Below are 24,692 nucleotides of genomic sequence, written 5' to 3'. Positions count from 1 at the left end.
CGTTTCTATATCCGCGCGCGCAATACTTGAGACCTCAAAAGGGATTTGGAAAAAGACTGGAAAGCAGCTCTCGGCTTATGCGTAATCCCAAGGAGATCAGGGGGCGTGTTTCGAGGTGGCGTCGCAGAAGAGCGAGCTGTACCGCGGCTGGAAAATAAGTGTCAACAACTATCCTGCAGGAAGAATGATGCTCCGGGAGCTCGGGTTTACAGCGACCAGCTTCGGGGAGCTCAATAGTTAATGAGAAATTTGAAGGGGGGTGTTGCTCGAGTGGCTTTTAATCAGGGACCTTACGAAAGAATGAAATCGGATTCGCGAGGCGGCACTTTGACCGAACGAGTCCGCGAGTCTCTGCGATGAGAGGCGCGGTACAGTCGTTGACTGTAAGTTAACGTAGGGGAGACCGGGGCAAAATGGGATACCCGAAAAATGAGAGAAATTTTTTTTTTTTAATTTTTATCCTAGTCCGAAAAGAACATGAAACATATTTTTTCCAAAATATCTTGCTTTTTTTTGGATTTTGATTTTTTTTTTTCAAAAAATTCGTTTTTTTTAAATTCTCTTTTTTTACATCACTTTTAAAATGAAAACGTTTTTGCACAGATATACAAAAAGTATTTTTAATCCTGCGATTACTGCCTACGACAGTAATCTGCGATATGTTTGCGGACCATCATGGGTGGTTACACCTGCACACGAATCATGTGCCCACTCTACACAATTTTTGCACTGAATCCATGATTCAGTGGACAAAGAATACAAATTTTTACAAAATAAACATTGGCAATCTTCGTTATTATTCATATAATTAATTTTTAATTGAATTACAGAGGGTGCGTTCGACGTAGGTTAGAGCGTTGTAAGCGCTGAGAGCGCTCACAGCGTGCGCTCGACTTACGTTTGAGCGCTGTAAGCGCTGAGATCGCTTTCAACGCTTACAGCGGTAAGTCGGAAGCACTCGGTTACGAGTGTAAAATACACCCAAGGTGCATTGAATTAAAATCATAGTAAAAAAAATTTCATGAGTTTTTGAGGGGTACCCCGTTTTGGCTCGGATTTTTTTTTTTTTTTTTTTTTTGAAAATTGAACAAAATTTCAGTACATTTCTTAGTTTTTGGAAGTAAAAAATAGACAGAGCTTCCCTCTGAAAAGTTCAATATTTCCTTAGTTATCCCGTTTTGCCCCGGTCTTTCCTATATAAAAACGAGCATACGTGTATCGATAAGTGAAAGGGTACATTTGCACAAGTTCGTGTCGAGGGAAGCTTCGTCGTCGTAATCGCGTGTGACCTCGTCAGGGTCAGTCACGATCGACTCCGCTGCTGCGAGTTGTTGTCGTGCATCGCAACTTCGAATTGAATTTATTTTGATTGAATGGCTCTTGTGTATTGATGATCGCGACAGAGGAGGCTTGTAAAAAGGGCGTTTTTTCTTCGATTTTCAAGTCGGCTGAACCGGTATTTTCGCTCTGCCAAAGAATCAAATAATCCTTGGACGTGGGTCTGCGTTGTTCGTCGCGATAAAACACGTACGGGCCAGCCATGCGACGAGGCGTCGCGCGCGCGCTCTCTCCGAGCGTATTTTCTCATCGACTTTTCAAATATTCCATTAGTCGAATCGGTCCATAAAAGGAGCTTTCCTAACGGGAACTCGTGGCAAGCCTGAACACACAAGCTCTCGCGCGGTCCAGGCCCATCGGGCCGGCGAATGGATTTTCATTATCTCCGCGGAGACGAGCCTCGCGCATTAGGAAAAATGTTAAATTAATAAAGGCTTTCTCCTTGGAGTGTGTTTCGCTCATCGCGTGAGCGAACTCAATAGGCCGCCAAAAAGCACGTGTGGATTTGATAAAAAGAGAGGAACGGCCGTTCGCATGCTCGCAACGCAAAAGCATTGCGCGCGACGAGCACATCTGCCGCGAACGCTCTTCCCGGCATCGCGCTACTCCGTTTCGTCCACGCTCGTGCACTTCCGTGAGGGTCTCGGTCTCTCATATGGAAGGGGCAAAAAATTCTGCCGGTTGCTCCGAGAGGATTCGCGCCCCCGTGCTCTATTGTGCTACACACATGACACATGAGACCGGGAACGCGAACGCGAAACGCTGCCCGGAGCAGCTCTTCAGTGTCGAATAGGCCTTCGTCCGACGCGCCTTTTTCTTCCTCGCTCTCTCTCTCCATCCTCGCCGATTCGGTATTAACTTCTCATATTCTGGTGCATCTCGCCGCTTTATCTGTGCGCGTTTTCCGGCTGCTACCACTGCGAAAGTTGTTGAATCAACGATCCATTCGTTCCTCTCTCATTGACCTTCCATTTTTCTTAATCCAGAACTTCCGCATCGATTCATCTGTTTCGGAACTTAATTTTACTGTCAATCCGGCCATTTCGTTTAGTTGAAGTTCTACGTTGATGCAGCAGCGCTATTGAAACAAACGATTGTTACATTCGTCTTTTACTTTCATTCGCTTCCAATTGTTTTTTTTTTTTTTTTTTTTTTCAATACAATAAAAACGGGCTCCTCCTTGCCCGACGTCACGCTGCCACGCTTATAGCTCGAATTCCATTAATTTTCATACTTTTTCGAGGAATTTTCGCGGATTGCTCATTATCCGTTGGTGCTCGCGCGCGCGTGTGTCAGCTTTCCGATCACATTTCGATGAAGACGCGCCGAGCTTTTTCGCTTTACGTTCATAAAAATATGGAAAAAAATCGAAAGATGTTCATTTATAAAAGCAATGATTGGGATTCAAATTGACGAGAAACTTGCATCGGAACGTTGGCAGCGTTTCGTCCCGTTTCGAAGTCGCTGACATTGACAACCAACATTGTCGAAACGGTCGTTGTTACGAAAACGTAGTTCCCACGATGATTTTTCAACTGTGGTAGATTCTCGATTTCAAATGGGCCGGAAGGATGGAACGAGTGTTTACGAGCGATGTGACGTGTCGATAAGAGAAAACTAAGGACGAAATAAATGCGTCAATATCGCAAACATAAAAAGTTGCAGCGAAACATTGAAACCAATCGGAAACGAACTAACGCCGATCGAACATAAACTTTTCCGTGATAAAATCATCGACAACTGCGGATATGGCGGATACGAATTCCCGATCAACGCAACATGATAACGATCGGGTTTGCGTTCAGAAAAGTTACCATCATTAACGGGTAATTCGAATATTATTATTATTATTATTACCGTTGTATATTCGTTTATTTGCTTCACTGATTAAATTAATTGGTCGACTGTACGGATTCCAGAAAACCAGGATCCAATTTATGTATCAATTTTCGTCTGTTTTTTTATTTAAATTATTAAATTCCACTTAGCTTCACGCGCTGCTGCGTCGAGTCTGATTTTCATGAAGCTTATCACAAATTCGTATACGCGATGCTCTATTTTTGGGGCTAAAAAACACGCAATTGAGCCGCAGATAACGGCGAGACGATGCAAACTTCGGTACAGAGGATCATTTTTATCTACGGCTCGTTCTTATCTGCGCTCTTTTTGCGTGATTTGTATGGAAAATGACAAAATTGCTTACCGAGCTCATCAGCAGCGAGCTGTACCTTTCGGTTATTCCGAAGATTTCACGTCTTCGAGGACATTCTCAGTCGCGATTTTTTCCTGTCGGATGCTTCCGGGAGGACCGGAAATCGCGGGAACATGATTTTACAGTGTCCGTCGAATGCGACGAACCGCGAGGGCAAAATGCCCAACGAGCGTGGGAATGGCTGGGAAATATACTCATGCAACGCGACGTTCCAACGAGATAGTGCTCACCCTCTCGATAAACACCGCGACAGTTCCGCCCTCTCGAGATTCTTCATTTAATTGACAATCGCCGAAGCACACAATTTCTGAAATCGGAGCCTCAAAAACGAACCTTCCGCGACGTTTTTGAGAGCTGCACACGCGGATTGTTTAATCTAATACACATTCGAACGGTTCCCGCGTCTATCAATCCGTCCCGAGGTCAAAGTTCCCCGAGCTCATTGACCAGAAAAATAATGATAACAAGCGTCGTCTTATCTGCGCGAACGGCTTCATTAGTCGCACCAAAAAACTTATCAGCCCTTAACACGCGCTCTCTCAGCAGACACGCGTTTCTATCTGCACTCTAATAAATATAGAACGCCAACTGATTATTCCGCTTTTTCGACGGATGTATATCCGGTTGTGCCTGCACTCAAATAAAGTCCGATGTCCATGAAATTTCTTCTCATTTACACGAGAACCTCGGAGCACATTTTCTTCGACGATTCTCCGCATTTTCGATCGAGTCGTCTTGTCACATACAAAATTGTTTCTCTTTTCAGGGCGCCGGAACTCCCGAATATCGGAAGAGGCACGGCGGCACGAGAGAAAACAGCCGACGCATGTAGCACTCCGGTAATTTTGACAAAAAATCTATTAAATCCGTCTTTACGTCCCTCATTTTTGTATTTTTCAATGTTTCTCGTCACCAAAAGTTTTCGTTCCGGAGGAAGCGTTGCTAAAATAACACGATCGAACATATGACGGTATATATAAAAAGAAAAGGGAGAAAAATAATAGAAAGTCTTGTTTTAGTAGCAAGAAATAGTATACTATTTTTCTTGATCTCGTAGCCGAAAGTACGTTCAATAATTACTAGCAATCGTGAGGGGGCGGGCATCAAAAACATAAACAAAAAGTAAAAGAACACATAAAAATATCACACAATAATACAACAATATTATTAGTACAAATAAATAATTCGTTGATAAATGGCTGATTTAAAGTCCCATGATAGTTAACAATTTCTATATGAATATTTCCCGCTATACTTGACAATTTATATGAATATGTGCTGCTTTCCTATGAACCTGGAATCTGGAAATACAACATTACTCCGGACGACCATATTCATTTTATTAGTCCGGTTAAATTATTTTCTGTTTTCCCATCTGGACGAACAAATGTATGTTATTCGTCCGGGTTCATGGCAGTATAGCGCCTAACACGAATGATGAAAATTACGCTATACGCGCCCGCTTGAAGCAAATAATGATGCTTGGCAACGAATAAACAAAATCATGGCAACGAATACAGGCTTCACATTTATATATCGAAATGTCTTTTTTTAAGAAAGGATCACCGGCCGTAAAAATATCTTCAGAGCGCACTGAAGTTAGCCGAGTCAGCCGGCCACGAAAAATGCTCTTCCCGGCCTGAAATGCAGCCGGAAAGTGCGTACTTTCGGCTAGGGGAGTAAGAAATACACACCTAGGAAGGGAAAGTAGACTACTTCAAACCGCGGGCAGAATTGTCACCGGAGCCCGCGATAAGCACGCGGTTTGAGGTGGTCTAATTTCACCCCCGTGAAGTCTGTACTATTTTTCACCACACATGCTGCACCGAAAATTCAATCTTCCGATTTCGGAAAGTTGAACTTTCGGCGCATGTGTGGTGAAAAAAAATATAAGTGTTCGGTTCGCATCGAGATATCATTCATTGCACACTCAGCGTTCTTTAGTGGAAACAGAAAGTTAAAAAGTTCATATCAATACTCGTTTGGAATATAATCAATTCTGTAAACATTAATTATAATATTAATATACAAATCGAACAACAATTTCAAAGAAATATTATTCAAACACGGCAGTCGATAAGAATTTACTCCCAATTTATATCAACTATCTATTAATCACTTTATTATTCACACTTATTCTTTTCAATTTGTTCATTCTTGTTGTATTTAATCTGGTTTAAATAAATTGGGTTTTTTAATGCCTTTTAAAGGCTTGTTCCCAAGCATTGACTTTATTATTTCGTTTAATTTAATTTACAAAATTTAACTTTATGAAACAAACACTTTATCTCGACAATGAAAAGATGGAAATATTGAATTTTTTGGAGTTCTCGGTTGACCGCGACTCTTTCGCTGCTATTAATACCTTTTTGTATGCTCAAACGCTCCGCACAATGTTCGCAACAAAAAGTCTTCTAATCTTTTGCATTTTTTATTCGACGCGGCCGAGAGACTGGGTCAGTTTTATTTTCGGCTGACCTTGCTAACTTTTCTCTTTTCGCGCGATACAACTTTGTGCTTCCCGTTCATCGGCGCGGGCCGGTCAAGCTCTTCCGTCACACTTTCGAACGTTCGAATCTATCGATTTTAACGTGGAACTTGAACTCGCACGCAGCTGAGAATATCAAACTTTCACGCATGTTGCTCACAACTTTTCACGGCTGGCGAAACTGCTCGTTTAAATTGAAGGAAAACACCGCCCTGTGGAGACGCTGAACAAGCAAATATCGATTATTTCTGAATGTCGTTCCACTTCGGAACATTTTCGACGTGATCAAATTGCGATCAGCAAGCGCTGGAATCGTTCGTGTGAGGGGGAAGCGAAAAAAGACGAAAATTATGGCGGTTTACAGATAAATGAGGCGAGAAATACGTACGAAGCTAATCCCTCGGAAACAGCGAAAGATTCTGATCAGTACAAGACACTCCGGGGACCAACAAAACTTGTAGTTTGAACGACAAATTGTGGGGAACTACATGGGATTTGTTGTTTCAACGAAACTTCCGTTGGTTCAACGATATTTTGTGGCTGTAAGAAATCATTGTCGGAGTAAAAAAATCGAGCGTTGGAATCAACCAAATTGTCATGAGCTAGCAACGAATTGCATTTTTTTTTCTCCACGAGATTCATCGATCTAACAAAAGTTACGTTGAATCAACAAAAATTTCTTTGTCAAATCATCGAACTCATCGTACTGGAAAATGTTCGTTTGAATAACGAACAAATTGAGTGATTGCATCTGTTGTAGCATTTTCTTTCACCTGATGTGGTAAAACGAACAGAATCAATTGGAATCTTAAGGTTGATCCTCTGCGACAGCCCCAACCAAAAGTTATGTACTGTCTGCATATTAAAAGGCTTGATAATTCGTTCGGATCGTAATCAATAACTTTGTAAAGACCCTATATACGTACTCGGTGCCAGCAGATATAGTACAAATATCATTTGCTTTCGTAAAATTGATTCTAAAAGTATTTTTGATCCGACATCGTGAGTAAATTTTTTAACGGAACTATCCAGGTTACGCTTCAACACACAGAAAAGGTTGTCTATACAGACGACATACGCTTTTTCGCTTGCAAAATATATCGTATGCAGCCTAAACCTTCGTACTTCTCGAGGCTATATCTGTCAAACTAGATGGTCAATCACCTTGATTTTTTTTCACAATATCTGTGATATCCTGCTCTAACTCCTCCTCGTTTTTTATAAACTTCCTAATTTTAGTACTAGCGGTAGAATTAATAATGTGCCGTTTGCTTATGCATGGTCCATATGTTACGTGTTAATTGAGTCAACTTCAATTACATATATCTCGCGTTCGGGATGGTGAAACTTGTTAAAATTTTATAGAGGTGTTGTTCATATGTTAAACAATACGTATGCCAAATTTAAATAATTTTCTAATTTAACTGTCTCGTGGAGGAACCACCTTAATTACCAGTAAAAATAAAAACAATGAAAGATTCATTTGGAATATTGAATTATAAAGTTACACAAGCGAATATAACCTCGGAACAGGCTTGTGTAAAGCAATTTTCTTATTATTTTTTTTTGTCAAAGGTTTAACTGAGTTTTACTTACTTCAAGTAGTCGGCTCATAAATGAAAACAGTCACAATAGAGATTTATGAGCAAAAATTACCCAGGCTACTTGAGTAACGAAAATAATGCACAATTTTCAAATGTAACCAAATTTGGAATGAATCAGTTCATTTACAGGCTTCTGGATGAAGGTATTCCGTTGACTCAGTGAAATTTAAATGACATGTCTGACGAGCGAAACGAACTCTACTCAAGGCTCGACAGACAGTCATAATGTTAGAATATCTTGAGATCGAGAGTTGTACTCATATGTAATGATGGTTACCTGGATTATTTTGGAGGATTGAACCGGTTTCAATAATAGATTTTGATTATACACTTCTGCTCCTAAGTTAAACTCAATTAATTTAAAAAAATGAAAACCTCACTTTGAACCAATAGTGATTTTTATTTTATTCAAAACAATTTTATAATTAGCACAGATCAACCTTTATCTTGGGGAAAAACAGACAGGACTAAAACAAAACAAAAGCATTTTCAACACGAACAGAAAGCATACAGAAAAAAATTTGCAAATTGCTTCCTCAAGATGCTCAAGATGCACGATGCTCAAAGCTTATTCTATGAGGTGCTATATTTTGCATTTTGGCTTCCTCATAGAGAGGAAGCTTTGAGCATCGTGCATCTTGACCATCTTGAAGAAGCAATTTGCAAATTTTTATTTTCAACTTTTTTTTTGTATACAAGGAAATAATGTATTTTCTACCTTTTTTTACGAACATAAATTTATTTCTTTGTTTAAATCCATTAAAAAAAAACTGAATGATGAGCCATCAGAAAAAACAGTTTGCAATTTTCAATTTTCATCGTTTTTCTATTTACATTGAAATTAAATAATTCCGACAACTTTACTGGAAAGTATAGAGGAAGTACAGACTTATACACGATATCTTACAAAATTTCCAAAAATTGAAGCGGTTAGACAATTTTTTGAAAAACTCATATTTTCGTAAAATTCAGAAATCATAAAATTTAAACCGCTCAACCGACATTCCCCAAATTCAATACCAACCTTCCTATTATGATAGTCCATTTATAAAAAAAAAAAAATTATTAATAAATCTTAAAATTTTCGAAAGTTGGAGCGTCGACACCCTTTTTATGGAAATTTCAAAACGTCGCAGGATTCGTAATTTTTTACAAATTCTGACAAAATTATCAGAGAATGAAGAGCTTGAATAGATTAACATCTGTGCAAAACGGTAGCGCAGTATCTCAAACCGTTTTCGAGTTATAAGCGTTTTAATTTTGCAGTGCCATAACACACACACGCACGCACACATCCGGACATTTTTTCTAAATATGACTTTTCGATGTTTTGGGAAATTTTGAGCACATTGACATTGAAAACTGGAAAAAAAAAATTTTCATCGTCACATAGCTTCCTCCCTAAGGAAGCAAAAACGAATTCATTTCTCTTTTCCTTTTTTTTTTTAATAAAAAATTTGCCAGCCACATTTACCTTCTTTAAATGAAGCATCAACTGAATTTTCGTTTGAGTTCGAATTCGATTTCGTTCGCCTCGTCGAACTAACCAACATTTTGGTGGATCAATCAACATAATTTTTCAGAGTCCTCTGTGCATGACAAACGAGTTTGAATGAGAAGAATTTTGCTCGGAATTTTGAGTCTTTCAAGTCACAAGAATTCATCGCTTTTTGGTTCGGATGTTGCAATGCTCATCAAAATCACCGACTTCGTTCATTCCCATGCAATTAACTGGCTCAGTGAATATTTCCGTGCCAAGTTGATGCGCGCAGCCAGCAATTATTTTTGTGTCATTTTTTTTTGCTGAGTGAGAACGCGAGCAGGGACGATCGTAGAGGGAAACGTTAGGGAATGATCGGTTGACTGCACGCATGCGAGTCGAGAAATCATCGGTCGATTTTATGAACGAGGGAAGCGAAGGAATTGCGAAAATCGCGAGCGAATGCGGATGCGATAAAAAGAGCAGTTTTGAGAAAAAAAAAGTGGAACGATGAAGATCTACGGAATTGAGGCGAAAGCACGATCGAATCTGAACGTCGTCGGGCTTGCTGGAACGTCGACATTAAATTAGAGTCTTTGAAGAAATTGGTAGTAAGAAAAAAACGATCGACCGGACCTTAACGCCGAGCTACCTGAGCACGTGAGGGTTGAAACAATCGCGAGAAAAACGTGTTTGATACTCACCCGAAGATCGTCACGTGCCTCAAGTAAATTCGAGTCTCCACTCTTCTCCTCTCACTCGCACATTATTAAAACATTTTTATTCTATTCAAACTCAATTTCAATGATACTATATGACTTGCAATGTTATTCGGATGGAATTTTCGGATGGAATTCGAACCGCCAATATCCGGATATCCAGTCCTACAGTCGAGCTCGATACTCATGGGGATAATCCATTCGAAAAAATGGGGTAGGGATAAAATGTTAGAATGACTAAAATTTCGAACAGCTAAAATCTCGAGATTACAAACTTCGAATGATAGATAATATGGCGACAGATCAATTGGACTAGAGCTTTGAATGTCTAAAATAAATAAAGTAGAAACTTCGAGGTTCGAAGCACGTTTACGTCGAAAATAGAATGTAACAATCGCCCACAGAACGACGACTAAAATATCGTTTTTCCGAAAATTCGACTATCACTCTTTCGATTCATAAATTACTGCAGTCAACAATAGTGCGAATATTCACAATTTAGAAAATATAATAACGAAAGACTAAATATTACTGAGATTGAAATACTTAAACACTCTTAAGGATATTTGGTGCAGGCTTACAATGTTGCCATGCTAAACCATGCTAAAAACATAAAAAATTTCAAAATGATCAGAATCTTATAAAATTTGGTGAACATCTTTAGTGCCAAATTTGACAATACAAATTTTTTAAGATTTTTCTTCTACACAGTTATCGAGTAATTGATCACTAAACATTCCGGGCATAAGAAATCCGCTTTAATGCGTAATAACTCGATATAACTAAGCAGAAGAAAATTTTGAAAAAAGTGGTCTCTTCGCACTTGATGTTGAACAACATTATCACCAAAATTGATCAATTTCTAATTATTTAGACTTTTGTACCAAACATCGTTAAGGAGGTTGAAGCGTATCTTATGTTAAAACTATTTTCCAACTTTGCACATTAAAATTTTTTAAACAGAAAGCTTAAGACAGAAACTTCTGGCGAGATATGTCGATGATTCACCGTCGTGAAATTGAGATATTTATTGTTGAAGTTTGCAATTTTTTGAAAGCTTCCACAAGTGCCCATGTTTAACCTTGTTATTTTCAACAATGAATATCTCGATTACTAGGCGGTGAAACCTCTCCAAATTTTTCACACATAATTAAGCTCTATTCAAGAAGATTCACGTAAATTTTCAATTCATTAATTTGGAATAATAAAATCACTTAGACCGATGATCTCCAATTTCAAATATCGCCATTTTCACTTTGGCCTCTTCGATTCCGCGTATCCAAGCTTTATGGGCTCGTCAAATTTACTTTCGATTTTTTGCTACTCTGTATTCTGGTCTGTCTATAAAACAACTACTCTCTATTTTGAATTAAAAAATATGAACTTTTGCATTCGAAAAATACGAATTCACAGGAGAAATATTTGGTTAAATTTCGAATTACTTATTTTTATCCGATCTGATACAACAACTTAAAAAATTTCGAAATATTGCCCGTCCGATATTGATTCGCTGGAAAAAATGGTTTCCGCATTTTTTATTATTGAAAAAGAAATCAATCGCTTCACATCTGAGGAGAAGTAACTGAAAACGTGGCCGATTCGCATCGTCGAATCGAAACTTTAGTCCAACTGCGCCGTTGATTTGGATCATATCAACGACCGGCTCAAAATCGACTCGTACACCAATAAAATGTGAGCGAGAATTTTTTTTCGCGTTTTCGTTCCGATAGAGGATGCAAGATAGCAGAGTAATTAGTTAGTAATATAATAGGTGAGATCAAAGGATCGCGTTACGCTGGCATTACGAGAAGAGGATGAGGAATTCCGGAGCAATCCCGCGACCTTCGCTCCCATAGACGCAGCTAGAATTCTTCGAGGAATTCTCCATATTGAAGAAACCGTAGGAGCAGTAAACAATGATTTATTCCTTCCAAGCTTTTCATCTGAAACAAAGGAGATCGCTGGTATAAACGAGCTGGTCGCTTGTCGCACGTTTCTCACGCGTTCATACTTTCGCCTCATTTGCTCATTTGATCAGACATTAAAAATAGAATGATAAAAAATGCAATTTTCTCCTGTATTCATCGTGGTACTGAATATTTTTTTAAAAACTATTCAACCGAATGAAAATGCGACTGGAATTTAGTAATTTGATTTGAGTACACTCTTGCTTTTTTTTTCAACTGTAATAAAAAGAATCATTCGAGTCAAGAAATTTTATCTTCCCGGAGCTAAAAGGAGCTCGCTCCAGGGAAGGCAAATCAGATTTTCTTCTTTATGAATAAAAAATAAACACTCTGCCTTATCAATGACTTCGGAGCCAAGTAAAAACGGATTGGCATCAAAGATGCATTCGTTCTGATATAAAATTACTCGATACTTGGCGAACGATTGGTCCGCTCGTATCTAATAAATTTATCACGACAGTATACACGCTATGAATGCTCCAAATTTCCGTTTTGCATCAAGAGTTTTCGTCTTCCACTGCTACAATCAAATATTTCGTTGAAATATTCGAGTATTTTATTGAACGTATTCAACGCCAGAAATGGAACAACATTTTTTCGTTATTCGGTTAAATTAATTTTTAATATTAACTTAAAATTTATGAAGTTCGAAAACGATCTATTTGAATGAATAATTTCTACGAACTCTTTCAACAAAATTTGTTGATTTCTCAACCATTTTTTTCAATTAATTTTTCATATTATTTATTATAATCATTTGGCGATCCGTCAGAGAAAATAAACGCGTCGCCTCGCTGCTTAGAGTGAATCACTCAATTGGCAGCCCTGAACCTCATGGTCGGTCTCGCATGAGTGAGCAAAGTTTCTTTGAGCACTCTTCTCACTCGTACAAATAATGGGCAGGGAGCAACTAATGCTTGAGGGACGACAGCACTTCGAGTGGTTTAGCCTACAACGATATCAACATTATTCGTTAATTTTGGTAATTCCCATTTGAGCAGATCATTCATCGATCTTTCCATTCTTGTTCATAAAAGTCTAAACTCATCCATAATAGGGTATTACACCTTTTTTTGAAAACTGTTTTTAAGGAGGGTGGCTACCGACGATACAATGTTGCCATGCTAAACCATGTTAAATACATTAAAAATTTCAAAATGATAAGAATTTAATAAAATTTGGTGAACATATTCTTTAGGGCCAAATTTGACAATACAAATTTTTTAAGATTTTTCTTCTGTACAGTTATCGAGTAATGGATCACTAAAGTTCAAGTGTATAAGCATAGCGTTTCCATACATATAGGTATACATTCCGGGCATAAGAAATCTGCTTTAATGCGTAATTACTCGATAACTAAGCAGAAGAAAATTTTGAAAAAAATTGTGTCTTCGGACTTGATGTTGAAGAACATTATAACCAAATTTGATCAATTTCTTATCATTTTGACGAGTGTAGCCACCCTCCTTAAATAATCCTGAGATCGTAATAAATCAGTAAAATTTTTATTTCAATTTTATAAGACCGAAAACTGCGTCTTGAAAACTATTTTTTATTTATGATTTTCAATTTTCGCGCGGAAACGCTAGCCGCCATGTTGTTTCGGTTTGTGACGTCACTCCGTTAGTAAACGATACAATTGCGAAAGACCAAGTAACAAGATTTGTGAAAATAATGAGTTATAATGGTACATCATTGGTGTCTCGTGCCTGAATGCAATAATACAAGTGTAAAAATGCCACAAAAATTGTGGATTCATCGCCACCATCATCATATTTATCATTGGTAGATTTGTACTATCTGCTTTCACAAAACCGTTTTCCATAATGCGATTTTAATCAAATTAATGATAAAAGTCCACAAACGTGCATAATAACTTGTAAAATTTCAAAATAACACAGAACGCACGATAAGAATCTAGATTGTTTACTATCGGAGTGACGTCACGTTGGAATCCAATATGGAGGATGGCGTTTTAGACATTTGAAAAGCAGATGAAAAAAGACGATTTTTAAAATTGAATTATAAACATTTACATTGCATTTTTATTAATAAATATTGAAGTTTCTCGTTTACTCTTTACGAAATCTATCATAATCGTGCATTTTTATATATTTTTTTACATGGTGTAAAATACCCAAAAGTTCTCGTGTGTTCTGAATAATTTTTTGTTTCACCGTCCGAGGATTGGGAGTAAATTTTCGTCAGCTGTCATCAGCCATTTATAAACCAATCTCGACGTCTTTTCGGTCTTTGAAAGGACTTTTCGTGCCTCCATCCACGAAAATCTTGGGTTCGCTCTTTCGTGTGAAATTCTCTCGGTGCGCGATGCTTCATTCTCGGCTTGTCAGATCGTGACACTCGATAGTGAAAAAGTGTTTTAGGTTCAGAGAACAAGCAGCTTTGTCCGAGGCCACAAAATGTTGAGGTACACAAAAAAGTGCTTTGTACAGCTCCATCGTTAGGAGGGAGTCGAGCGAGTTTAATGAATTACGAATCGTGAGCGATCAACACATCGCGGAGCACCTTCGTGCACGCGTGTGTGCTCGAGCTTCATAAATCGACCTGGTCGCTGGGGGTGTGGACAGTCTTGATGAGACCGTGAAGCGAAGAGCACCTGGAAAAAATAATCGAGAACGAAAACGTCGAGTGGTGGCTGCGACCGAACCGTTTTCCGTCAAAGATTCCGAGATTTCAAAATCGCCGATTTTTTTTTACTTTAACTCTGCAACGGTACACTGTCCCCCAGACTCAAACGCGACTAAAATGCTGCTTGCGGACAGCTCGAGCTTCTTCCACTCGCTTCGAACACCCTCCGGACTGGCGGAGAGAGAGACTCTCGTCAAAACACTTTCATCGATTCTCCACCGCACTTTTATATCCTTCCGAATGAAATCATTCGAAAGCTTCATTCCCCGTGGCACGGTGGAGCCGTTGATACTTCCGTATCCCCAAAAAAACTTTTTCCATTCGTGCGGTGCCGGTGACATCGGATTTGTTGAAAAAGAAACACCGTCATCGATGATTTTCACATAATTTACAACACTCAATGAACGCACTTTCCTCGCAGCTTGGAAAAATGGAAGCTTTTCGTATCGTCCGAAAACGCTCGTTCACCGGGAAACCTCGTGCTGAAACGAAGCAATAGAAAAGTTCGTGCGGAATGATAAAAAAACCGATTTTTGCGCCAGCGCCAAAATAGAGCAATCGGAGGATGAAGGAGTTCTGAACAAAAGGAAAGTATTGAAAATTTGAAAGTATGGATGAGTCCGGGCCTTGGTACTGTGAGCTGGAAAGCGATGGCTGCGAGTATACCGAAAGTAAAATCCTTCGACGCCGTTTGACCGATTACAAGATGCCTGTGCGAGCCCATTTTGCCATCGCTCTCACGCTCTGACAGAGCTCTTTGTAATCGGTCAAACCGTCCCGAAGAGTTTGAACTTGGAAAATCCGACGGATCCATTATCTTAGGAAGCTATAAATTCGGAGGAATAAATCAGTTTTACGGCGCTCCGAAACGCGGCCCATGATCGTTTGAAACTTCCGGTCTTTTCGGGGGACAGTGGAGTGAAAAAACGAGTGAAAAACGATCCGATTAAATATTTAGAGTTCGATAGTTCAGCTGGTCCGGTTTTACTTTAAATTGCTTTCGCCGCGTGAGCGAGTGTCTGATGGCGATCGCGATTGAGAGCCCCTGAAAAATGTCATCACTCCGCTGTCAAACTTTAAATTTTTACGTTGAAGAAAAGGATCCGGGATCTTGGGTCCCTCGTCGCCAGAAGCCTCTCGAGAAATCTTCTAAACGAATGCTCAATCGTCTCTTTGCTATTTTCGAATATTCAAGCGAATTTCAATCGCGTTCCCACGTACTCTCGTTCCTTTTTTAATTTCCTTGGAAATACCTCAAGCGCTATTTTTCCTTCGGGGAAGTTAAGTACATGTCTTGAATAAGAGGCATACCTGAGATGGTATAGCAATGGGGTGGTATGCCGGAGAGCAAAGGGTAGAAGCCAACACTGCAAAAGGGCCATAAGAATCTCTTAGTTCTACGTACCGAGAGATGCAATGAGGCAAGAGTGCTCCTCGGAGCACGCACGCAGGAGCTCTTTAAATTCCTTCCTCTGCCATTTTTCAACTCCCCGAATCTCTCGCATATTTTTTCTTTTATTTTATTTTTTATTTCTTTCATTTAGCATGCAATTGAAAGTGGTACCTGAAATTCCGGAGTTAAAAAGCGCGCCGGGAGTTCGAAAAGTTCGCGGCTCTTGGCGAGTTGCGAGAGTTCAACGAGAATTAATGTAATAATTTGAACGTTTCGAGGAAGCAGAGAGAACGCTGGACGAAGGAACATTTTCGGAAACGCTGGCTTCGTTTGTTCATTGCGTAATAAAAATTCGTCATAAGAATACTCGCCGCGCTTGAAATTCGCTGATAAGTCAAAGCGCTACAAGTGCTTTGTGATGCTCTCAACACTCCTCGAGCTCCTACAGGAACTCGTCCGCGCACGGGTCTCAAGCGAATTCGAAACCTGATAAATATATCTCTCGAGAACTCGAGCATTGCATCCACGTATTCGATAAATCTCTAACGATTCTTCAATAAGATCGCAAACAAATAGTCGAAATGGAGTCGATACCTGGTAAGGCTTTTTTATCCTTAAAAAACCTTCGAAATTGGAAAAATAAACTTTCTCAACTCGATTTCACGTGAACTTGTAGAAAGTATTGTTCCTTTTATCTGGCGAAAAACTTTGAAATTGAAAGTAAAATCTTGTTTAAATTCATTCTATAACAGCCTTCGAAACTGTGTGCACTCGACAGGTGTCAAGTGAATTTTTAATCCTATAAAAAACGCGTTCGTGGAACACGGCTCGTCAGATTTTTCAGCTTACCGCGATCGTGTGATGGTCCTCAATCATTTTTAAATCCAATTCGACGCACTGATTGAACAAAGTGAAAATAAATTTATGAGCCAATTCAGAAAAATATTAATATTAATTTAAACTGAAATTTAATGAGAGTATCAATTATGAAAATAGTAATTAAAAAATTAATAAAAAAAGATGTGTCAAAAGAACCGGAAAACCGTCGACTCGCGTCGATGTGCGTTTCCATAATAAAGTATTTCGTCATCCAGATTTTTTAGGGAAAGGCCTGGTTTTACTGACCGTTTCTGCATCGTGTCTTTATAGTGAAATAAACAATTAAAAGTGCTGTCAAAACGATCAAGCTTTAAATAAATTCGTGTGGTGAATTGGTAGAGAATACTTTGAGAAATAAAATGATACGTGAAGCCATGACGCTGAAGTTTCCAACGTTGGAGTCCAACGAAATGATCGAAAAAAACTCTCTAATAATTCCAGCAATTCTCCTATTTTGTTCCCTGCCAAATTTGCGATTCGTAGTTTTTCAAGCTGCACCAACGATTCGTGAAATAAAAAATTGGTGAATTACAAACGTTTTTTTCGTTCATTTCGTTGGACTCCAACGTTGGAAACTTCAGCGTCGTGTGAAGCCTGAAAATCGGTCAAAAACGATTTTACTTTTGAATCTCGGAAAATTACGTTCCAAATAGTTTTTTAGCTGGCATATTTTTTATTTTTTTATTTTTTTTTTTTCAAGTAACGTCACTCACTCCACAAAAGCACTGTCCAACCGTATAACCCAATGTTAAAATTGTATGATCGATCGATATAACTCCGTTAATAGTGCGGGTCGATCACACACGAACTCGCTTTCAATTTTTAATTGCAACGTCGTCGCAGCGATTTTTTCATAAATCGGCCTTGGACGTGAGAATGTGCAATGACGTCGAATAAAAAAAGAAAAAAAAACAGTTAATAAACCGTGAGCAAGTTTACAGCATTTTGGCGCGACTAATTACTTGTGCAGTCGCTCTGAAACATCGTTTTCGTAATAACTCATTTCCTCTTTCAACAGCAATTTTTATTCTCATTACTCGCGCTTCAATCTTACGAGATCTTTTAGCGTAGAGAAAAAATCCACTCGTAACGGAGTAATGGAGGTGAAGAACGTCATTCGAAATTCAATAAGACGTAGAAATAATCGGTGCAAACGACAATTTTCATTCCGAGTTACAGTTAAAATGAAAAGTCACTAAAAATTACTGGAGAAGCTTGTACAGTTTTCGAGGACTGTATCTGGGCTAAAATCAATCGTAACGTTGGTTTCGAAAAACCATTTTGCAGCTCGAAGCTTCCATTTTCCAGAATTATTCGTGAGGAATATCGATTTTTTGGAAAAGCAGGTTTTTTCGATGCCGAAGAACGAATTATACGAAAATATTTCCACGTTCGTAGAAAATTTGTCCAATTTCACATTGATTTTTCTAAAACTCTTGCCACTCCATTATTATTAACTCCCGATTGCCCACAGAGTAAAAAGACGGAAGTTATTGTCTTTGAAGCAACTTTTCTTTGCAACGGTTAGACCTGTCTTGGCCAATGTTTGGTTGTGTTTTCTACATGTGACGAACTGTGTTCTTAGTTAGACATAGTTTGTTAAAATTTATGGTTAACTCGCTTGGAAAACTAATATTTATGTTCAAACTTATTTTTCCCATATCGAAGCAACCGCAGTGCTCGATTATCGACAATTCCACACAGATGTACGCTGCTACTTTCACTTCGAGATCGTACAACAGCGGAGAATATCTATATAATAATGTAAAGTTTACACACTTGGCCACTTGGCCACTGTCGAGTTGGACCTTATCGTTTTCAAATATAAAAAAAAATAATCTGTTCTTACGCCCATCACTAAATAAAAAAAATTAAAAAATTCGTGAATATTTAAAAATTTGAAAAGCTACGAATAAATATGGAGAAAATTTTAAAAACGATTCAGAAAACTTACAATTATTTAAAACATCATCCCTCGTTGTAATTAACCCCAAAACGTCAAACAACTGAGATGATTTCAATGAAATAAACAAAAATGGAGCTACATCGGAAATAAAAAAAAAAAAAATACTGGAAACAAAGTAAATGCATTGTTTAATTCATTTTTCATTTGATCATTTATTTATTAGAAAAAAATAATGTTAGAAAAAAACAACATTGTAAAAAAGATATGTGTTTGCAGGAAATGATTTATCTTTACTTTAAACCCCTTAGCTTAAGGAGTTTCGGTACAGGCAATACAATGTTGCCATACTAAACCATGCTAAAAACATAAAAAATTTCAAAAAGTTTAGAATTTTATAAAATTTGGTGAACATATTCTTTAGTGCCAAATTTGGCAATACAAATTTTTTAAGATTTTTCTTCTACACAGTTATCGAGCAATTGATCACTAAAGTTCACGTGTATAAGCATAGCGTTTTCATATATATAGGTATACATTCCGGGCATAAGAAATCTGCTTTAATGCGTAATTACTCGATAACTAAGTAGAAGAAAATTTTGAAAAAAATTGTGTTTTTGCACTTGATGTTGAACAACATTATCACCAAGTTTGATCAGTTTCTTAATATTTGGACTTTTGTACCGAAACTCCTTAAGAAAATAGCAGTGCTGAACTTAAAAAAAAAGATTGAAATAAAATAAATGAAATGTATGTAAGAAACCATTTAATTGTTAAGTGCAACTCCCTCGAGATTCGATCTCTATGGTTTAACAATTAAATGGTTTCTTAAAATACATTTAATTAATTTTATTTCAGTCTCTTCTTAAAAGTTTACTGCTATTTTCTTAAGCAAAGGAGTTTGAAGATAAATAATTTTCTGGAAACACATCTTTTTTACAATGTTGTTTTTTTCTAACATTCATTTTTTCTCGATTTCATTTTATTTTCAATGATTTTTTCGAGCACAATATTCGTCGTAAATGCGAAAAATGTTCTCTCCGGTTGTCTCAGTAACAAACCGTTCGTACAGAGAGCTGAAACGTACGCAGGATATTCAAGAATTCAAATGATCGATTTCGGCTGCTCGAAAGTAACGAAAAGTAACGCTACGTCGTCGCATGAATTTTTGAATATTTGGCACGTTAAGATACGAGGTGCGATCTGTTTTATAATTGGAGATATTTTAATGGGTTTTCAGGCGCCAGTACGATGAGGCCATCCATGAAAATGGGGTTAATTGGGCTGATAGGAATAATTCTCTTCTTTTATCAATATCATCTTTCGAGCGGCGTGAGACTCGATCAAGTGGCGGACCTTAATACCGCCGAAAGTCAGGCCGCCTATGGACCGGGCACTTTACAATCAAACGATCGCCTCGAATATTACGTCGCTCCAAAAATCACTGAAGATACTGTGAGTAAAACCAGGAAGGAAGAGGAAAATGATGAGAAAAGTAAACACAAAAAACGCTCAAAAAAAAGACAAGTGAAAGTTTCATTTTCATCAAAACCGATTAAAATGAATTATAATTGTAAAATGTTTGGGCTACTTTTTCTGTGGGATGAAAAATTATGAATTTTCATTATTTCAAGTGTCATCAAATGAGGGATTTTGATTTTAAAAATTCGTTGTCTTTTCAAGTTCGTTATTTTGATGTCCATTCTTATTATTTTTGTCAGATAAAATTAGCCGTAAACACCGTCCAGAAAACGAATGGCCTGAGCCCAGAAGTGGGTAATCATCTGATCCGGGAGCTCGTTTACCAATTCAACAAAATTTTCAACGCAGTCTCGAAAAATGGACTCGTCAACGAGGAATCGAAAAACCAACGTACGTCGACGCACCATTTGAATTCGATTTCGCCGGATAATAAGCTCAAGAACAGCAAGAAAAAAGCTCTCGAACCATTGTACATAATAACACCGACGTTTCGAAGACCCGAACAAATACCTGAACTAACAAGAATGGCTCACACCCTCATGCTTGTTGAAAATGTTCATTGGCTCGTGATCGAAGATGCGAAAATTTTGACGCCCCAAGTGACTCAGCTCTTGAATCGTACCGGTCTCGTTTTCGAGCATCTCGTTGGTAAGAGTATTCGCAATTATGACTTTTTTCTTGGCAAAATATTGCTGAGTTTAAAAAAAGTTAATTCTAAAATTAGATTTTAACCATTTTTTAAATATTTTTTACTTCTACCCTCTTCTCTTCTCATCCTTATTGCCGAATAGGTGAGAATCTAAAGCCGATCGGTCCATTAAATGAAACGAATGACTATGCTAGCGACGTAGTGTGTCCGAAAAAGCTGATTTTTAGAAAAAAAAATGTTTAATGACAATTAAAGTTTGTGAAACGCTCAACGGTTTCGAAAAGACGATTGGTGTTGATTTTTTTTTCAATGTAGTAGACATTAATTGACGACTTTTTGGGGCTTTTGTTTCAGCGCCCATGCCCGAAAAGTATAAGCAAAAAAAAGGAGCCAAGCCACGTGGAGTTTCCAACAGAAATCGTGGCCTCGAATGGATCCGGGCAAATGCGACGAGCGGCGTTCTTTACTTCGCCGATGACGACAACACCTATGACATCGACCTGTTTAAGGAGGTTCGAATGAAAAAGTTCATCCTCGTTCCGTTCGATCAAAAATGCGAATAAAAGCGTGGACAAATTAGAACATTGCACAAAAATTTGGAGTCAACATTTTCATTTTTTTTTCTGTCTTAATATTAATCAATGACACAAAAAAACAGAAAGATGAAAAGAAGTTGAATAAAACGAAATAAAAAAAAAATATATCTTTTTTTCAGATAAGGCGAACTAAAAAAGTATCGATGTTCCCGGTGGGTCTGTGCACAAAATTTGGAGTGAGTTCACCGATCGTGAAGAATGGAAAATTTGCGGGTTTTTACGACGGGTGGATAGCTGGTAGGAAGTTCCCAGTGGACATGGCGGGCTTCGCAGTGAACGTTGAATTCCTGTTGAAAAGACGAAACGCGACGATGCCTTATCGAGCTGGCTTTGAAGAGGATGGTTTTCTCAAGAGTCTCGCGCCCCTTGAGCCTAGCGAGATCGAGTTATTGGCTGACAATTGCACGAGAATACTAGCTTGGCATACGCAAACGAAGAGAAACGAGCCAAGTGCGCCTCTCGACATGAAATTGCATCATTCAACTAATTTAGTTCTTCTCAAGCAACAAATGGTATAATAATGAATGAAAATTATCGAAAACTTGGAGCGTGAAATGAAGAAATGAAGAAAATGAGGAGAGCAAATGAGGTGAAGAACGAATTTATTAAGGTCGAAGCGAGCACGATTTTATAAACACGGTTTGCGACGTTCAGTTTCGTTGAAGATAAGACAATTTTTATTCTGCAACGAACGATGTGATTCAGTGCCTATTACGGAAACAATCTCTATCTCTTTTCATATTTTTCCCTTTACTCTCCCTCTCTCTCTCTCTCTCTCTCTCTCTATCTCTTTCTTTCCTGATTCGTTAATCTGAAGAATTAATTTTCACAATTTTATGAAACAAAAGCAAAAGAAAACTAAGGAGCTTTAGACTCGTTTGGAAAGATGAGTGAATTTTTCAGAGTTTTTTCAAGTATAGATAAATAATGAAAATAGAGCCTACAGCAAGAGACTAGGAAATTTACACTAATTGCATTTCATCTCGCAATATTGTCCGGCCTCGATTTAATCTTCGAACGACCGTGACCATGTATAATCCCCGCATTTCCATAAAGACAACGTTTCTATTTTTTTTTCTTTCCTGTGCGAATATGCGATAAGTGACGAATTTTAGACTCACAGCTTTTTGGTTGTTTTACATTCTCATTGAGCTCAAAAGCCGGTTCTTCTTTGAACGAAGAAAATTGAATGATTTAGAGTTCAATTTCTCTCGTTTCGTTGTTCATTCTTTGCTTTGTTTTCATTCGTTGAAATTTTTCCTCATAAAGGAGACGATGCAACTATATTTTTATAGCGATTGATTCGTCTACAAAACTTGACACTTAGTCGTGATAAAATCAAGTACAGGAATTTTCTGTTTCTTTTTTTCTCAGCTTTTCCGATATCGTCGACAATCTTTTTTTCTTTCATTATTATGACGCGTTTTTAAAGGTTTCACTATTATCTTCATGAATCGTTTGAAATATAATTTTTCTAGAAATCGTCAGTGATTCTAAAACTATACAGTAATTTGAAAGTTATTCCCCAAAGTTCCAAACTCATTTCTTCCGAGGGAATGCTCCTAAAACGATTACAAAAATACGTTTTTAAGCAAAGAAAATAGCATGTTATACGAGTTGAAAAAAAAAAATACACGGCACGATCAAGTACTTTTGCGGTTCCAATTCCAAATGTTTGAAAAATATGCTCTGCGCTACGAATACTGAATCCTATTGGTTGTTGCGTCTCGATGGCACGCGAACAAAAACAAAAAATATTCAACGTTGTACGATACAAGTGTAAAGCAATATTACGATTAATCCTATTGTGATTGAGTAGAAGAAAGGAGATTCGAAAGAACGGGAGAATCGTCGAAAATTTAGTTAAGATTTTTAGCTGATTGCATTAATTCAATCACGATTCTATGCGAAAAAATGCGACATTGTATTTCTCTTCGCCCTTTACGTCATGATGATTGCGTGTAAAATAGGCATTTTGAAGGTGATTAGGGGGCCTTGGATTACCCTTAGAAAATTGCCCGGGTTCGCCAAAAAGTTTATTTCTAATTGACTGAACGGATTTACTTGCAACAAGGACCAGTTGAAAAAGAAAAATCGAACATCTGTCAGAACGGTTTAAAAAAATGTTATGACGTCATAAATCGGCATATTTGCGTACATGAGAGTGCGGCAGGGCTCACGCTGGCTTTTCCTTTACACGCTCGTTTTCCCTGAATGCTTGAGATCAAGCCGCTGTCGTATCTCTTGAAAAAATATCGATCTTGGTTGCCCTGAAACCTCGATTTTCATTTATACTCGACGGGTTCAGAGGAAGCAATGGCGACTTTGGGACAAATATGAGAAAAAAAATTTCACGGTTCTTTGGGACTCTTGTAAAATTTGTGCTGATAATTAAACAAATTCGATGGCGTTTCATATTTGTCAGTGAAAAGCTCGCTACTTTCACAAATAGATAGTAACGCCCAATGCATTCGAGAATGTATGAAATTCGAACGGATTTAGTGAAGATCGTGACTCGGCGATTACGCAATTTAAAAAATTTTTTCAACCGAGAAGGCTTGAGATGAATTTTTTTCCCTTGTAAATATTGTGGTTTTCACGGTGAAAGATAAGGTATCGATGCGCTTATTAAAAAATGATGAAAATTTGAACGGAGCTCTAAGGAGATAGCCGAAGAAGGAAAAAATCAGGAATTTAGTAAATTTTCCTGGATTTTTGTGACCACGAATCGCTTATTAGGGTTACGAGAAAACGTACTGAAGCTACGTATAACTAATGTTGGAGAGATACCAAAAATAACTAGATTTAAGGCGCGAAGACAAGCCCTTGGTGAGAGAACAATTCAAAGAATCATGTATTATATTTGTATAATACGTATAAATGAAACGAGTGATGAAAACACGCTACTTATTCTTATAAAGTTACTCGATAACAATAATAATAATATTAATAATAATAATAATAATAATAGAAACTGAAGAGAGTGATTGTGAAACCGAAGACTTTTCTCCCTTTTTAAAATGTGAAATTAAGGAAAAAACATGATATTAGCAACGTAAGATCTCGCTTAGTGATATTAAATAAAATACACGTTATAGAGTCACAAAAAACAATGCAATTGATGTCCAGTCTCTTTTCATTCATATCCCTGTCTAAATATATCATTTCATCAACATTTAACCTTTCAAAATTTATTTTCTATAGAATAAGATTCGATCGTCACACACCTTAAATTTTCCAATTTCGAACTTTTCAACGCGTTTCAATTGATCATACAAAAGCTTTGTCAGTCCACGGACGTAGATGGCAGAAATTTATCGCTAAAACTTGGTT

At 37.8% G+C, this 24,692-nt stretch overlaps 1 protein-coding gene across 2 annotated transcripts; it reads left to right on the top strand.

Moving 5' to 3' along the window:
• Positions 1-2,091: 2,091 nt before the first annotated feature.
• GlcAT-P (Glucuronyltransferase P) lies at positions 2,092-24,472 on the top strand. Of its 2 annotated transcripts, XM_043427318.1 has the most exons (7): positions 2,092-2,189; positions 2,883-3,164; positions 4,317-4,389; positions 19,873-20,087; positions 20,354-20,762; positions 21,118-21,275; positions 21,479-24,472. In XM_043427318.1, the coding sequence occupies exons 4-7, from the start codon at positions 19,884-19,886 to the stop codon at positions 21,875-21,877; spliced, it is 1,170 nt and encodes a 389-aa protein (XP_043283253.1). In that variant the 5' UTR covers positions 2,092-2,189; positions 2,883-3,164; positions 4,317-4,389; positions 19,873-19,883; the 3' UTR covers positions 21,878-24,472. The 2 variants fall into 2 exon arrangements, with proteins under 2 accessions (XP_043283253.1, XP_043283252.1); XM_043427317.1 differs by lacking the exon at positions 2,092-2,189 and having other exon boundaries at positions 2,609-3,164.
• Positions 24,473-24,692: the final 220 nt, after the last annotated feature.

This window comes from Venturia canescens, chromosome 8 (assembly GCF_019457755.1).
Source record: "Venturia canescens isolate UGA chromosome 8, ASM1945775v1, whole genome shotgun sequence".
Lineage (NCBI taxonomy): Eukaryota > Metazoa > Arthropoda > Insecta > Hymenoptera > Ichneumonidae > Venturia > Venturia canescens.
Note: the sequence above shows the minus strand (reverse complement) of the source record. Positions and strands in the feature narration are given on the sequence as shown.